General features: G+C 42.2%; 1 protein-coding gene across 3 annotated transcripts in view; it reads right to left on the minus strand.

The window, feature by feature from the left end:
• Nucleotides 1–16,577, minus strand: part of LRRC2 (leucine rich repeat containing 2) — a 613,667-nt gene that overhangs the window by 543,318 nt on the left and 53,772 nt on the right. For 2 of the 3 annotated variants that reach the window (XM_063913713.1, XM_063913714.1), the window contains exon 1: nt 7,455–7,544. Coding sequence is in view for 1 of the 3 variants with exons in the window: in XM_063913712.1 (XP_063769782.1) it covers nt 7,455–7,579 (125 nt within the window). In the remaining 2 variants the exon portion in view is untranslated. Of the gene's footprint in view, nt 1–7,454; nt 7,610–16,577 lie in introns of those variants that run through there. The other variant, XM_063913712.1, reaches the window with a different exon arrangement.

Consider the following 16,577-nt stretch of genomic DNA (forward strand, 5'->3'; position numbering starts at 1 on the left):
TCTGGAGCTACTCAGAAACTGCAAGGAATTATTTAGTAGCAGTTCTGCTAACCTTTCGTTCGCTATTCTGCTAAGCTAAGATACACTCCCAGAGGGCAGCGGCCTAGCGTGTGCAATGCTGCTAAAAGCAGCTAGCGAGCGAACAACTCGGAATGACCACCATGGTTTTGCCCAACTGCTAAAAAATTTGCTGCTACAATCAACTCTGAATTACCCCCAATGAAAGAAAGAAAACATTAGTGCATTAGACCAGGGGCGGAACTACTGGCGGGGCAGGCAGTGCATTGCACTGGGGCCCCGCCGCACTCAAGGGCCCACAGCCGCCGGCCGGCATTACATGAATGAGTCACAATGACTCATTGTATGTCATGCCGCAGCAGCACACCAGCGCTCCCGTGACCCGCCCGTCATAAGGAACGATTCTGGCCACCCGCACACGAAGGAGGGAGGAGGGTCCGTCCCTCCCTCCCTCATATACAAACAGGTCACAGTCTCTCAGTGAAGGAGAGAGCCGCAGCAGCGCTTTGTTACTGGTGGAGGCGCTGCTGCTGCTGCTCCTCTGCTTCACTATAGGCTGTCTCTGAGAACAGCCTATAGGGAAGCAGAGGGGCAGCAGCAGCAGCGCCTCCACCAGTAACACAGCGCTGCTGCGGCTCCCTCCTTCACCTCCCTCCTCCTTCTTCTCTACTGCCCGGGAAGCTGCACCGAGGAGCCTGAGCCAACAGAGAGGGTAAGTATAATTCTTCTTTCTTTCTTTCTTTCTTTCTTTCTTTCTTTCTTTCTTTCTTTCTGTCTCTTTCTTTTTTTATTTGTTGGGACTGCCTGCCGCAATGTGTAAAAAGGGGGGACTGCCTGCCGCTATGTATAAAAATGGGGAATCTGCCTGCCGCAATGTAAAAATGGGGAATCTGCCTGCCGCAATGTGTAAAAATGGGGAATCTGCCTGCCGCAATGTAAAAATGGGGAATCTGCCTGCCGCTATGTATAAAAATGGGGAATCTGCCTGCCGCTATGTATAAAAATGGGGATTCTGCCTGCCGCTATGTGTAAAAAGGTAGAATCTGCCTGCCGTAATGTGTAAAAAGGGCACGCTATCTGCCGTTATGTGTAAAAGTGTATGGTGTCTGCCGTAATGTGTAAAATGGGGACGCTGTCTGCCGTAATGTATAAAATGGGGACGCTGTCTGCCGTAATGTGTAAAAAGTGCACACTGTCTGCCGCTATGTGTAACGAGGGCACGCTGTCTGCCGCTATGTGTAACAAGGGCACGCTGTCTGCCATTGTGTAAAAAGTGTATGCTGTCTGCCGCTATGTGTAACGAGGGCACGCTGTCTGCCGTTATGTGTAAAAAGTGCACACTGTCTGCCGTTATGTGTAAAAAGGGGAATCTGTTCGCTGTAAGGAGTAAAAGGGTCTCTACCTGGTGTAGTGGTGCTACTGTGCGGCGTAATTTGAAGAATGGAGACTACTGTGCACCGTTTTATGAATTGGTATTATTTTGTGGACACACCCCTTCCCCACGAAGCCACGCCACTATGTATTTTTGCGCGCGCCTACGGCGCGCACTGCCCATGGGGTGGACTTGGATGGGATGGGGGGGGGGGGGCCAAAGCATTTTGTTGCACCTGGGCCCACCGCTTGCTTGTTCCGCCACTGAATTAGACATAATACCCCCAAATATTAAACAACACATATAGCATATATGGTTTAGTGTATTATTATTTTTTTAACTGGTTTTGTAGCAGAAGACTAGAGTCTAGACTGCAATTTCTTTTTACCATACTATAACTTATTGTAACACCTCCAATACTATTGGACCCCTGGCGCACTATAATCGTGGATGCTACTTCTTACTCCTATAACTGAATAATGGAGCCAACATGTGCTGATTATCACACAACACTAACAATATTTATTAAAACACAATCCCCAGCTGGGAATGGACAATAATGTAATAAAACAAATACGTAATAAAACCAAATAACAGAAATGCGGTGAATGGATGGGAACCAAGTGCTTTCATAAAGTGCTTTCCATGCTCAGAGTCCTTCTTAAATTGACGAAAAGTCTCTCACCATAATTCATAGCCGCGGTGGGCTAGCTTCAAAGAGATAGCTGGGGTCCTAGGCTGAATTGCCCAGCACCACCGCAGCAGGCGTATCAGCTTACAGTCACCGGTTCCCGAGTAACCACCACGTCTGTCCTCATCCAATTAACGCGTTTCGGTCTTGTATTGGCCTTTCTCAAAGTTGGATAAGGGTTGTCCTCAATGCTGGCTTTTTATTTCATTACTAATTACTGTGTAACAACCAGTAATTCGTTCCTCCTGCTACTTCCGGGTTCGTCCACCGGAAGTGAGACATATGCATTCCAAATACCGGGGAAGGTATTATTTGCGTTCCACCGGTGATTCGGCTAGGTCCTCACACGACTTCCGCATATCCACGCTGCAAAGTCACATGTTTGCGGGTCAAACGTCACCAGGAAGTGGCGTGTTTGCGGTTCAAACCTCTCTACCTCCACAGGGGATCTCAATGCGTTCCACCTTATATAACTGGATAACCCATCCGTTATTCCATGTGTAGATTGATAATCTGACTTACCCCATCTATACCAAACTGGGTGGTACTTTGTTCCCAACCTGTCCATCCCTATTACCAAGATGGGGTAAATCGCTTTCACATGTATATCCATTTGATAAGTCCATGTGTTGAGTGGAGGAAGAAATAAATAGACAAGAGATTAATACATGATAAATCAAATATTTTTAAAACTTTTTTAAAAACAAAGAGATTATTAAAGATGTTTTAAAAATTAAGAGATTGTTAAAAATGTTTAAAAATTAATTATAGTAGGGAAATATTTTGGGGAAATATTATTACTGGAAAAATGGAACTGGACATAACTCCTAGAAAGGGACAAATTCAGACTAAATGCAGAATAGCAGATGAAAAATAATAAAAAATCATAAAAACCATTTCAACTCAAAATCAACGTTGAGGCCGTTTGGTTTTATGGTATTTAACATGTAAATCCACTTCATCTCACTCTTCGCTAATCTGGTTTCTACATTGTTACTTCTCCAATTAGGTCTAATTTGTTGTATACCCAAATACCTCTTAATTTGGCCTTCACATTTACCGTGTACAGTCCTGAAATGTTCTGATAAAGGGTGTGTATCGAGGCCTTTCCGGATATTATACACGTGTTCTGCCGCTCTTGTCTTCAATGGTCTAGATGTTTTTCCAATGTACACGTGCCCACATCCACATTCCAACAGGTAAATGACATTTTTGGAATGGCATGTTATAAAATCATTTATTTTAAACACTTTACCCTTATATTCAAATTCTGTTGTTTTTTTTGTAACGTCTTTTTTTGTGGTAGACCGACACATGATACAAGACCCACAACGATGGAACCCTTTATTACACGATCTCACTGTGTTTTTTTCTTGCAGACTACTTTGTACTACATGGTCCTTAATGGACTTGGCTTTCTTATAGATGAAAACAGGTTTGGGCGGAAGATAACTTCCCAAAACCGGATCATCTAATAAAATGCGCCAGTTGTTTTGAAAGATTTTTTCTATCTTTTTATAGTTTCCACCGTACTGAGTAATAAAGGCCCATTGGTAGGGATTATCCCCACAGGGTTGTGGCTCCTTTACTTTCAGAAGATCTTTTCTTTCGATTATTTCAACTCTCTTCTTTGCTGCTTCTAATAATGATGGGTCATATCCTTTTTCCAAGAACCTATTCGACATTTTATCCATTTGTGAATTTAAAATATCAGGGTCTGTGCAGTTCCTCTTTAGTCGTTTATATTGACCCACTGGAATATTATTTAACCATCTATAATGATGTTCACAATTTATATGAAGGTAAGCATTTGAAGGTAAGCATGGTTAAAAAATAGTGAACATCATTATAGATGGTTAAATAATATTCCAGTGGGTCAATATAAACGACACAAATGGATGAAATGTCGAATAGGTTCTTGGAAAAAGGATATCTTCCGCCCAAACCTGTTTTCATCTATAAGAAAGCCAAGTCCATTAAGGACCATGTAGTACAAAGTAGTCTGCAAGAAAAAAACACAGTGAGATCGTGTAATAAAGGGTTCCATCGTTGTGGGTCTTGTATCATGTGTCGGTCTACCTCAAAAAAAGACGTTACAAGAAAAACAACAGAATTTGAATATAAGGGTAAAGTGTTTAAAATAAATGATTTTATAACATGCCATTCCAAAAATGTCATTTACCTGTTGGAATGTGGATGTGGGCACGTGTACATTGGAAAAACATCTAGACCATTGAAGACAAGAGCGGCAGAACACGTGTATAATATCCGGAAAGGCCTCGATACACACCCTTTATCAGAACATTTCAGGACTGTACACTGTAAATGTGAAGGCCAAATTAAGAGGTATTTGGGTATACAACAAATTAGACCTAATTGGAGAAGTAACAATGTAGAAACCAGATTAGCGAAGAGTGAGATGAAGTGGATTTACATGTTAAATACCATAAAACCAAACGGCCTCAACGTTGATTTTGAGTTGAAATGGTTTTTATGATTTTTTATTATTTTTCATCTGCTATTCTGCATTTAGTCTGAATTTGTCCCTTTCTAGGAGTTATGTCCAGTTCCATTTTTCCAGTAATAATATTTCCCCAAAATATTTCCCTACTATAATTAATTTTTAAACATTTTTAACAATCTCTTAATTTTTAAAACATCTTTAATAATCTCTTTGTTTTTAAAAAAGTTTTAAAAATATTTGATTTATCATGTATTAATCTCTTGTCTATTTATTTCTTCCTCCACTCAACACATGGACTTATAGAATGGATATACATGTGAAAGCGATTTACCCCATCTTGGTAATAGGGATGGACAGGTTGGGAACAAAGTACCACCCAGTTTGGTATAGATGGGGTAAATCAGATTATCAATCTACACATGGAATAACGGATGGGTTATCCAGTTATATAAGGTGGAACGCATTGAGATCCCCTGTGGAGGTAGAGAGGTTTGAACCGCAAACACGCCACTTCCTGGTGACATTTGACCCGCAAACATGTGACTTTGCAGCGTGGATATGCGGAAGTCGTGTGAGGACCTAGCCGAATCACCGGTGGAACGCAAATAATACCTTCCCCGGTATTTGGAACGCATATGTCTCACTTCCGGTGGACGAACCCGGAAGTAGCAGGAGGAACGAATTACTGGTTGTTACACAGTAATTAGTAATGAAATAAAAAGCCAGCATTGAGGACAACCCTTATCCAACTTTGAGAAAGGCCAATACAAGACCGAAACGCGTTAATTGGATGAGGACAGACGTGGTGGTTACTCGGGAACCGGTGACTGTAAGCTGATACGCCTGCTGCGGTGGTGCTGGGCAATTCAGCCTAGGACCCCAGCTATCTCTTTGAAGCTAGCCCACCGCGGCTATGAATTATGGTGAGAGACTTTTCGGCAATTTAAGAAGGACTCTGAGCACGGAAAGCACTTTATGAAAGCACTTGGTTCCCATCCATTCACCGCATTTCTGTTATTTGGTTTTATTACGTATTTGTTTTATTACATTATTGTCCATTCCCAGCTGGGGATTGTGTTTTAATAAATATTGTTAGTGTTGTGTGATAATCAGCACATGTTGGCTCCATTATTCAGTTATAGGAGTAAGAAGTAGCATCCACGATTATAGTGCGCCAGGGGTCCAATAGCACTTTTTTCTTGTACATTATTGCTGGAGATTTGTGTTTGTCTCCTTTGTTTTTTGGACCTGGGCAGCACTCTACTCCTTACTGCGCTCATTTGAAAGTACTACCTTTTTGTTGTTAACACCTCCAATACTGCAACAGCCAGCTATCACAGTAGTTAGTGCTTAAAGGCTTCTTACATACTGGTATTTTTTTTTAGAAGCATTTAACTCATGTTTCCAAAGCCTTTTAAATGTGCTTAGATGCTCATAGGTAATAAATAATGTAAGATATTGGTCCTGTGAACACATACTTTCTGACAAGCACTTGTTTGCGATGTCAGTTTTAACATTGCCTGCAGGGAGTTTAAAAGCGTTCAATACTTTGAAAAGTTACAAAGGTTTTAAAATAATGCCCATTTATTACATGTCAAGCATTCAGGTAATATGTCATGATGTATTTGACCTGTTTCCAAAACAACACCATGGGGGGAATGTAATAGGGGGTGAGAATCAGGAGGTGAGCGATTTTGTAAGAGTTTGCCTGTTGTTGTTTTTTTTGTTTTTTTTTTAAAGTGACAATAATTTACATGGCGAAATCAACCTGGTTTTGCCATGTAAATTAATTCCACTTTAAAACAAACAGTGGTTTCCAAACTTTTTTGAATCACGGCGCCCTAGAATATCAGAATTTTTTTCACAGCATCCCTAGGCCAAAAATTTCTTATTGAGAAATTTAGAAAGAAATATTACATTAAGTAGATCGCGTTTATATGTCATCCCTAGGGTCAGTTGTGTGGTGAGGGACAAGATTTGCTTCTGTTTGGCCACATATTTTATGACTGGCAGCCACCAGCACTGGTTTTGCCTATTATATTGACCATGAATAATTTGAATTGGTCCTGGACCACCAACCCAGGGCACCTCTGCAAGTGTCCCGAGGCACCCCAGGGAGCCACGGCACACAGTTTGGGAACCTCTGCCCTATTACATTCCCCCCCTCCCAAATGCTAATTGTGGAGCTGTCACTGTGAGAGAGGAGTGCAATATTTGTGCTAATGAAATGATCAATTCAGGAAGTGGAACATTGAGAACATCCAGAGATGTATGACTTTTTTTTCTTACCTACAGTACAGTGAGCTTTTCAAACAAGAAGACTACAGTAGATGCTGTAAAAAGGGTCATACCAATCTATCTATCATTCTATCTATCTATCTATCTATCTATCTATCTATCTATCTATCTATCTATCTATCTATCTATCTATCTATCTATTGTTCTGTTCTAATGCTGCTGCTGCTGCTGCTGCTGCTGCTGCTTAGAGATCAGGAGGCATATTTATCCTAATCTATTGGGCAAGCCTCTTATTTTCCCAATGTATTATTACTGAGTCACCGGGACAGGGATTCTGGATTGTAGAAGAAGGCAATTTATTTTAAAAAAAACCTATGATCGATTCTAAATCATACCTTGAATTTCAATCACATCTTAAAAGTACCTGTGCTTTTTAATTGACCACTAATTGTATCATTATGGGTTCAGTGGTAAAGAACATATAACTAATGATACACTTAATTTATCTTGGTGTACCTGAACGGTGGATATTATTTTATTAAAAAAGGAAAATAGTGTTCTCCCAAGTTAACATCAAATAAAACACTCTGAAGAGATAAATGACTTTTAGGTAATACTATTTACATGACAGCCGCAAGAGATTATACTTCCTACCATATAACGCTACTTACTTTTGTAATGCACTGGATTCAATCCTTTCCTTTTCTTTTTTGCAGCGCTGTTTATACTTCTTAACACGGCTTTCCCAGAGCCCTCTTATATGAGAAATGTCAACGACTATGATTTCAAAAGTCATGGCCTTACATCCAAATTGTTTGAAGATTAGCTGAATGACAGGAGAAAGAACACAGTTCACTTTATACTATAACACTCCATCATAGAACATATTTCAATCAGCTGTTCATTTCATTATACTTTGCTTGAAATCTGATGTAATAACAATGTTGTTGTATTTTGCAGTATATTACCATTGCAAAAACAATATATATATATACATATATATATATATATATATATACATATATATATATATATATATATTTATATATATATAAAATCACAATTACACAATAGTCTCCATTTTCCTGTTTTCCGCAAATATTTGTTTTTATTTAAATGAAGTTTTGGAGCACAATAACAAAATATACGGAACATGTTTTATACACACTGTCCCTGGCATTCCCTAAGTAAATTGTTCAGCAGAGCCCCTTATACAGTAGTAACTATAACTACATGATAAAACACTAGGGCCTGGTGCGAGTTGTATTCCATCTGTATTGGACACAAAAAAAACCAAGTGTCATTAATAACAAATTCTGAAAATTAAATGTTTTTGCATAACATGAACCCTACACTGTAATGTGTACATGTCACTGTAATTGCTTTCTTCTCAATCACATTTTGAGCAAACAGAAAATTTTACTCAGTTAGTAGCCTTACCATCTATTCCAGCCTTACCCTGATGTAAATGGAATCTAATACTGTACATTGGGGAGATGTACCAAACTTTAACAACCAGTCAGCTTCTACCTATCATTTATCTAGTAGACAAGCTTATTGGTTTCTTTCTATGGGCAACTTCTTCACTTGTCCGTGTTAGAAGGTTTGATATATCATCCCCTAAGTTATCTATAAGTGTAGGTCAACATTTCACTGATCAATTGCTATTCACATTTACAAAGTGATAAAACTTGCGAGTAATAAAACTTGTTGCATATGATGAATTGTGCTCCAGCCAATCAGCTTCAAACTGCCATGTGTTCCGCCCCTAAATCTCGATGTGTTTGAAAAATGACAGTTGGGAGCTGATTGTCTGCAGCACCATTTATCATGCGCAATGAGTTTTATCATTCACAACGAGTTTTATCACTCATTGATAAATGGGCCCCATGTTTGATGGGGTATGGGACTCAGGACCAACAGTGTCTAGGTCGACACCTATTGGTCGACAGTGGCTAGGTCAACACAAGAAATAGGTACACATGGGCAATAGGTCGACATGAACAAGGTCGACATGAAAAAAAGGTCGACACAAGTTTTTCATGGTTTTTTTTTGTGTCGTTTTCTTTGTAAAGTGACCGGGAACCCTAATTAGTGCGCCGTGTCCCCTCGCATGGCTCACTTTGGTCACCATGCTTTGGGCAAGGTGCCTTGCTCTGGTACAGCTGCGCTTGGCACAGGTTAACGTTCCCAATCGTAGTCCACGTGGATCGTAAAGTATGAAAAAGTTTAAAGAGATAAAAAAATGTGAAAAATCCATGTCGACCTTTATGCATGTCAACCTTGTTCATGCCAACCTAATGGTTGTGTTGACCTATTTCTAGTGTCGACCTATTCACTGTCGACCAAAGGGTGTCAACCTCATGGGTGTCGACCTAAGTGGTGTCGACCCAGAGTCCGGACATCGTTTGATGTAGTATATTAGATGTGGTTGAACATAACTTGGGGGAAAATGTATTATAGCGGCACGGATCAGAAGGAACATCGACAAGATGTATTATCATCTTATCTGCCCAAAGCAGGGAAGTGAAAACTCCCACCTCTGGTAATGCCCACCTGAGCACACAGTGCATCAGAATAGTGCTGATGTGCTGTGTCTCATTGCCCGGCCAGCTCCAGTGAGTATGTGCGAGATCTCATTGCTATCACGAGATCTTGCATGAATCCCGGAGCCAGCAGCTGCAGCAGCCAGATAAAGGGCTGTCAATGGTGGTGGTGTATGAGCAAGTGCACCTGCAGCTGTCAAAATCGATAGCTGCAAGTGTCTGAATGGCCAGTGCTACTGACCATTCTTGCATTGCCCTGCATATTGGCATATTATCTAAAAGACAGCAGAGCAGATAATGACAGGGGCGCAGAGCATGCCCTGCTATGTTAATACATGGGGGGGGGAGCGGTATCAGCGCATTTAATGTGCGCTGATATCTCTTCACCCCAGTGCTTAAAGTGGTCCTAGAGAAGTGGTGGAATTAATTCCCCCCACACACGCTTGTGAAATAAAGGGATTGCGCGTGCCGCCTGCAGGGTGTGGCCTTGAAAAGAAAGGGCCGTGGTCACCCAATAGTATCCCCAATTAAAATTACGCCGCACAGTAGCACAATCTTATTCACATTACACCACATTGTAGTTTCCCTTATTCATGTGATGACACACATTAGTGCCCCTTATACACAAAGCCCAGAGTAGTAGCACCCCTAATACACATAATGCCCAAGTGCCCCTTATGTCCCCAGGAGTGATACTCTTTATTAAGTGCCCCCTATGCAGTGCTCTCATTAGTATTGCCCCCAGTAGTAATGCCCCTGTAGTTATGTCCCCAGTAGATATGTCCCCAGTAGTTATGCCCCCAGATGGTTTGCACCCAGCAGTTATTCCCCCATTTGGTTTACCCCCAGTAGTTATGCCCCCAGTTGGTTTGCCCCCAGTAGGTTTACCCCAAGTGGTTATGCCCCCAGTTGATGTGGCCCCAGTAGTTATGCCCCCAGTTGGTGTGCCTCTAGTAGTTATTCCCCCAGTTGGTTTGCCCCCAGTTGGTTTTTCCCTAGTAGTTATGCCCCCAGATGGTGTGCCTCCAGTAGTTATGCCCCAGATGGTGTGCCCCCAGTAGTTATGCCCCCAGTTTCTTTGCTGCCCGGAAGATATGCCCGCAGTTCCCCCCTCTAGTAGCACTGCTTAGTGCTTACACACACAAAAGATTAAAAAAAAACAATACTCACCAGCCCCGCTCCTGTTTCCTGACCACAGCCTCTGTCTGGCGCCCGCTCGCAGCTATGGGAGAGACGTCATGACGTATCTCCCATAGCGCCACCCAGCCGCACACTGCCTGAGCCGGAAGCCGGAGCTCAGGAGTGAGCTTTGGCTTCCGGCTTCCGCTTAGGGGAAAAGAGCTGGCACCCGCTGGTAACACAGTCTCAGCGGGTGCCCGGCATTTCCCTAGGTTAGGTGAGCCGGTGGAGGCGGAACTGCGTTCCGTCTCCAAATGGAACTGGCGAAAAAGCAGTTCCGCCCCGTTACGGCTCACTTTAACCTCTGCTTGCTCCCATACCGACACTTCATACATTTACCCCTTGGTTTATTTCATGCCATTTAAAAGAGTCTACTTGTTTACGGGCAGTCAGCGGACCATTGGTATACACAGACAGATGCACACAACTGTCTATATATGTCTGTGAATGATGTCATTCACAAAAATATCGGATGTACACACCCACTGACAGGCTCGCAATATATTGGGCACTCAAGTGTCCAATATATCGCCTATACGCTATGCAGGTTTTACTAAAATAATTATTTTTATTATACTACTGTAATATTTACTAATGTACTCCTTCCTAGATCAGGCCTGGCCAACCAGTGGCTCTCCAGCTGCTGTGAAACAACAAGCCCCAGCATGCCCTGCCACAGTTTTGCTATTAGGGAATGCTCTAACTGTGGCAGGGCGTGCTGCAATGTATAGTCTCCCAACAGCTGGAGAGTCACAGGTTGGCCAAGCCTAGCCTAAATGGAGCCCCAGGTTACCCCCTTCTTCCCCCTTCATTGTCATTTTAAAATGGTGAACATCATTGATTTACTTTGGTGGTCATTCCGAGTTGTTCGCTCGCTGACGTTTTTAGCAGAATTGCGATCAGGCTAAAAACCGGCAGTTCTGTGCATGCGTATGGGCAGCAGGGCGTACGCGCTAAGTAATTTCACACAAAACTATGCAATTTTACACAGGGCCAAGCAACGCTTTTCAGTCGCTCTGCTGATCGGTGAGTGATTGACAGGAAGTGGGTGTTTCTGGGCGGAAACTGAGCGTTTTCCGGGTGTGTGCTAAAAAATGCAGGAGTGCCAGCCAAAAACGCAGGAGTGGCTGGGGAAACGGGGGAGTGGCTAGGCGAACGCCGGGCGTGTTTGTGACATCAAACCAGGAACCAGTCTGCAGTGATCGCAATCTAGGAGTAGGTCTGGAGCTACTCAGAAACTGCAGGGAAATATTTAATAGCAGAACTGCTAATCTTTCGTTAGCAATTCTGCTAAGCTAAGATACACTCCTTGAGGGCGGCGGCCTAGCGTGTGCATTGCTGCTAAAAGCAGCTAGCGAGCGAACAACTCGGAATGAGGGCCCTTATTACTAGTGTGAAGGCCACTTTAGTAGAGCTTTAAATCACATTGGTGCACTTAAGATTTCATGTTTCTTTAATTACTAAATTGTTTATAGGAAATACAAAATGATGCATATACTTATACCTTCCATTCAAGGGCAAATAAAGGGCAACAAAATTAATTGTTTACCGTTAATATCTTTGATTAGCACAACGTAGTAGTTTTCTTTGTCTTTTGCCTTATGTCTGGACTATAATCGTAAACCAGTTCTTAATCAATATTAAACTGTGTTTCAGTTTAAATAAAAGTCTTCAAAAAAAAATATTCATGTGAATATGTATAGAAGTGACATATCCATCATTCCTAGTGACACTGTCTGTAGTGCCGCATACATCATTGCCTCACTCTGCAACTTTGATGTATGACATTACCATAACAGTGTGGTAAGAGTATAGCTGTTGTGATTTATGTGCCTCAAACACAGAGAGAGCACCGCCATTATAAATACATTTTCACAATTATCCCATCATGTATGAAATGGAGGTATCAAAATTGTCAACAATAAAGCTGACGAAGTCTCTGGGCTCCCCCTTTACACACAGTAAATTGTATTATACATACATTAAATCTGCATATTGTAAAAGATTTATTGCTTTTCTACTTGTTTGAGCATGCCTGTTCTGTCACACAGGAAATCACTCTGCTACAAAAACAGATTAATTAGAAATTAAATTGGATAGCACACAAGCATAATGCTGTGCTTAATAAATGATCCTGCTTATTTCTACAGCCTGATATAAACACTTCCGGATGTTTTCTGATCTGAACATGACCCTAAAAACAGAAAACAATTGCAGAAATAATATTCTTCCCAAATCACAGTGGCTTGGCAGCATGGCCGTCTATTTGTGAAAATGACTGGGAGGACATCTGGTTGTAAGCAGTGTGACAAACACATGTAGCCATAGCATTACACAGCATCAACACCACCACTTTACAACATATAACGCACCACTTTGTACTTATCGCTATAATCATCAGAGCAGACGTTTTTCTATCTTTGTTTTTGCATGATCTTTAAAAGTCTTAAAATTTGCCCTCAGTAATTTTCTCAGCAAGATATTTTCTCGCTCATCTGACACATAAAATGTATTCCTTGGTAATGTGTCACTTTGACAGTTTCTACTTACTTGGTGAAAATATACATAATTAAATAATCAGACCTCTTTTCTCATACAGTATGTGCACTTCCTTGCACAAATTTGATGAATAGAACTTATAGGCTTTTTTTTTATATTACAGGTTGAGTATCCCATATCCAAATATTCCGAAATACGGAATATTCCGAAATATGGACTTTTTGGAGTGAGAGTGAGATAGTGAAACCTTTGTTTTTTGATGGCTCCGTGTACACAAACTTTGTTTAATACACAAAGTTATTAAAAATATTGTATTAAATGACCTTCAGGCTGTGTGTATAAGGTGTATATGAAACATAAATGAATTGTGTGAATGTAGACACACTTTGTTTAATGCACAAAGTTATAAAAAATATTGGCTAAAATTACCTTCAGGCTGTGTGTATAAGGTGTATATGAAACATAAATGCATTCTGTGCTTAGATTTAGGTCCCATCACCATGATATCTCATTATGGTATGCAATTATTCCAAAATACGGAAAAATCCCATATCCAAAATACCTCTGGTCCCGAGCATTTTGGATAAGGGAGACTCAACCTGTACTTATAAGTTGCTCATCACATAACATAAGGGCACAGATTGGATTTTTTATTACCACAGATTAGTTATGTGTTTTTAAGCTTCACTGAAAGTGTTTCTACATTAATTAAGACCTTTTTATTGAATGTTTTCATTTCAGGTTTATTTTATGCCTTCTTTGTACATGCTACTGTCCCGGGTTGCTGGTGGGATGCTGGTGGTCACATGACCAACACCGGCATCCCAACATTGAAGATCCTGATGTTGGAGGGGGCACTGGCGTTTCTATAATGGGTGCAGTGTGTGCTGTGTACATGGGCCCCTGAGTCCAGAGGGGGTCCCCACCGCACACACTGCACCCATTTTTAAAATACTCACCCCTCCGAAGTCCAGCGCCAGCATCCGCAGCACTATTAGAACACAGTGAAAATAGCTCAGTGGCCATTTTCACAGAGTTCTGTGCATGCGCTGTAGAGAAATCTCAGGGAAAATGGCCGCCGTGCCATTTTCCCAGAGATCTGCGCATGTGCAGTAGAGTCTGAGCCCTCTAGCGCTCAGAATCTACAGTGCTCCGGGCATAGAGGACAGGGCCCGAACAGAGGAGGCTAAACACGGGCCTCCTCCTCTCTTAAAACGCCCCTGGGAGGGGGTAAGTATCTTTAAACCCCCTACCCTAACCCTCCAGGGGTGGTGGCTAGGGCTAACCCTTGGGGAGGGCGGCTAACCCCCACAGTGCCTAACCCTCACCACCCTCCCAGGTACCTAACCCAAACCCCGCCCCTCCCCGAGTCACTAACCCTAACAGTTAACCTGATACTTACCTTCAGGATATCGTCTGTCGGTATTCCGGCACCAGTCCCCCGAGGGGTGTCGGGATTCCCGCATCCATCACATGACTGCTGGCATTCCATTCATTGGGATACTAAACGTATCTCACTGTCCCAATGTGCTACAGATGGTTACAGGTGGGAAGAAAACAAACAAAAACATAATTCTAGAAATGCTAGCCAAAACAATAAGTTTTTAGCTGCACATTTCCTTATTCCTCATTTTTTCACTGGGTTGTAGTGGGTGCTATATGTACAGATTGGAGATACCTTGATGGAGGTTGATCTTCTGAAAAACATTGGGTTGATCTTCTGAAAAACATTGTCCTTCTGTACCTTGCACCCGCAGAGGGGTAACGTCTTCCAACAGGTTACCAGAGATAGGGACGCAGATATTATGCAAAAGGATAACATGGTTTATTCTGCGATCTGGTATAAAGCCTAAACCAATCTCAATATTAATAATCAAAGCCATCTTACGCTTACAATTAATTCTAACTGGTAATGGGTTAGAATTGAATTACAGTAAGTAACACTTTGGGTCAACAAGGTTGTTTTTCTCGAATATGCACAATATACAATTTAACAGTATTTGTAACAAAGAAGTACACATGATCATTAGAGATTCTACGCCTATAGTGCAAGCTATGCTGAACTGAAAGCTCTTCAAATCTCTACAAGGACTACAGCTAACACTAAACTCCATCCAGGGGCGTATCTAGGGGTCCGAGCGCCCCTGGCAAAGTCAGGGGCAGCCCCCCTCTCCACCCCCCACCCCCACCCCCCCCCACACACACACATACACATATGTCAAAAAAGAAATGTGGGCTTGTGGGTAAGGGAAGGGGCATGGCCACACAATAGTACTTCCAATTCCAATTATGCCACACAGTATCACATTACACCACACAGTAGTGTCTCTTATTCACGTTACGCCACACAGTCATACCCCTATAGAAAACACAGTCTATACAGGGCATATGGGGATTGCAAATGGAAAATGGAAATGTGGACCAGTGCTAATAAATATATTCCTAATTTTATATGGGGAATGCGGTCAAACCACATTTGCCATTAGTATATCTGATCCTGGCCATAGGCACACACATATACACTTACATACATAGTCACACACAAAACACATACATATGATATACAGTAGTCACAAATGCAGTAGATACAAATACAGTCACATACATACTGTACATACATATTCACATACATAGTCAGTTAGTCACACACTAATACACACACAAACATACATACATAGTCACATACATACATAAATTCAGTCACAGACACACACACAGACTATATAGTGTCCCCCCACCCCCCACATTACAGACAGGGTATGCTGACTGCATGTACTTTAGTAGCTCGTTGTTCTCTCTCCCTCTCCTCCATGCTGCTGGTCTGCCTGGCAGTGAGTGCCGTGCTTCCACTTCGTCCACTGCCCTAGCCCAATGCAGGGCAGTGTAGTCCTGTGCCTCAAACCCCCCTCCCACCCTCCCCATAATCCGGCTCTGACTGTACCTGGTGACTGTCTGTCACTGCCGGCGCCAGTGTCCTGCGGCACAGCTCAGCACTAGTGATCATTCAGACTCAAAGTAAACTACAGCTCCTAGCAGCCATTGGTGCCAGGAGCTCCCAGCAACAAGGGCTGCTGGGAGCTGTAGTTTATGTTGAGTCTGATTACAAGCAAGGTGCAGTGCGCTGCTGCCGGACAGTGGCGCCGGCACTAATAGACAGTCACCAAGTCTAACAGTACCACTTGGTTCTACCCCCTGGCCATGGATGGCACAGCCAGATGGCGCCCCCTCCTTGCCTGGCGCCCCTGGCGAGTGCCATCCTGGCCAATAGGTAGATACACCCCTGACTCCATCAATGAAATTGCAATGAAATAGTACACCAACACAGTGAATTAGTAATAATTATGCAAGAAATAGTATTTTCCTATAGAGCATTAGAGAATTTGTTGCGGCTGGTTGGTGCACAGTAAACATCAATGGCAAGCATAAGTGTAGAAATAAAGCTCTAAGGGGTCTATATATAGTACTAAGCCTAGGAGAGAGATTTAGTGGACAGAGATAAAGGGGTCACTTTAAAAAGCATTGGATGGAGATAATGTCCTAACCAGGGGCTTAACTAGAACTCTGCGGGGC

Source organism: Pseudophryne corroboree, chromosome 1 (genome assembly GCF_028390025.1).
Source record: "Pseudophryne corroboree isolate aPseCor3 chromosome 1, aPseCor3.hap2, whole genome shotgun sequence".
NCBI classification, from domain to species: Eukaryota; Metazoa; Chordata; class Amphibia; order Anura; family Myobatrachidae; genus Pseudophryne; species Pseudophryne corroboree.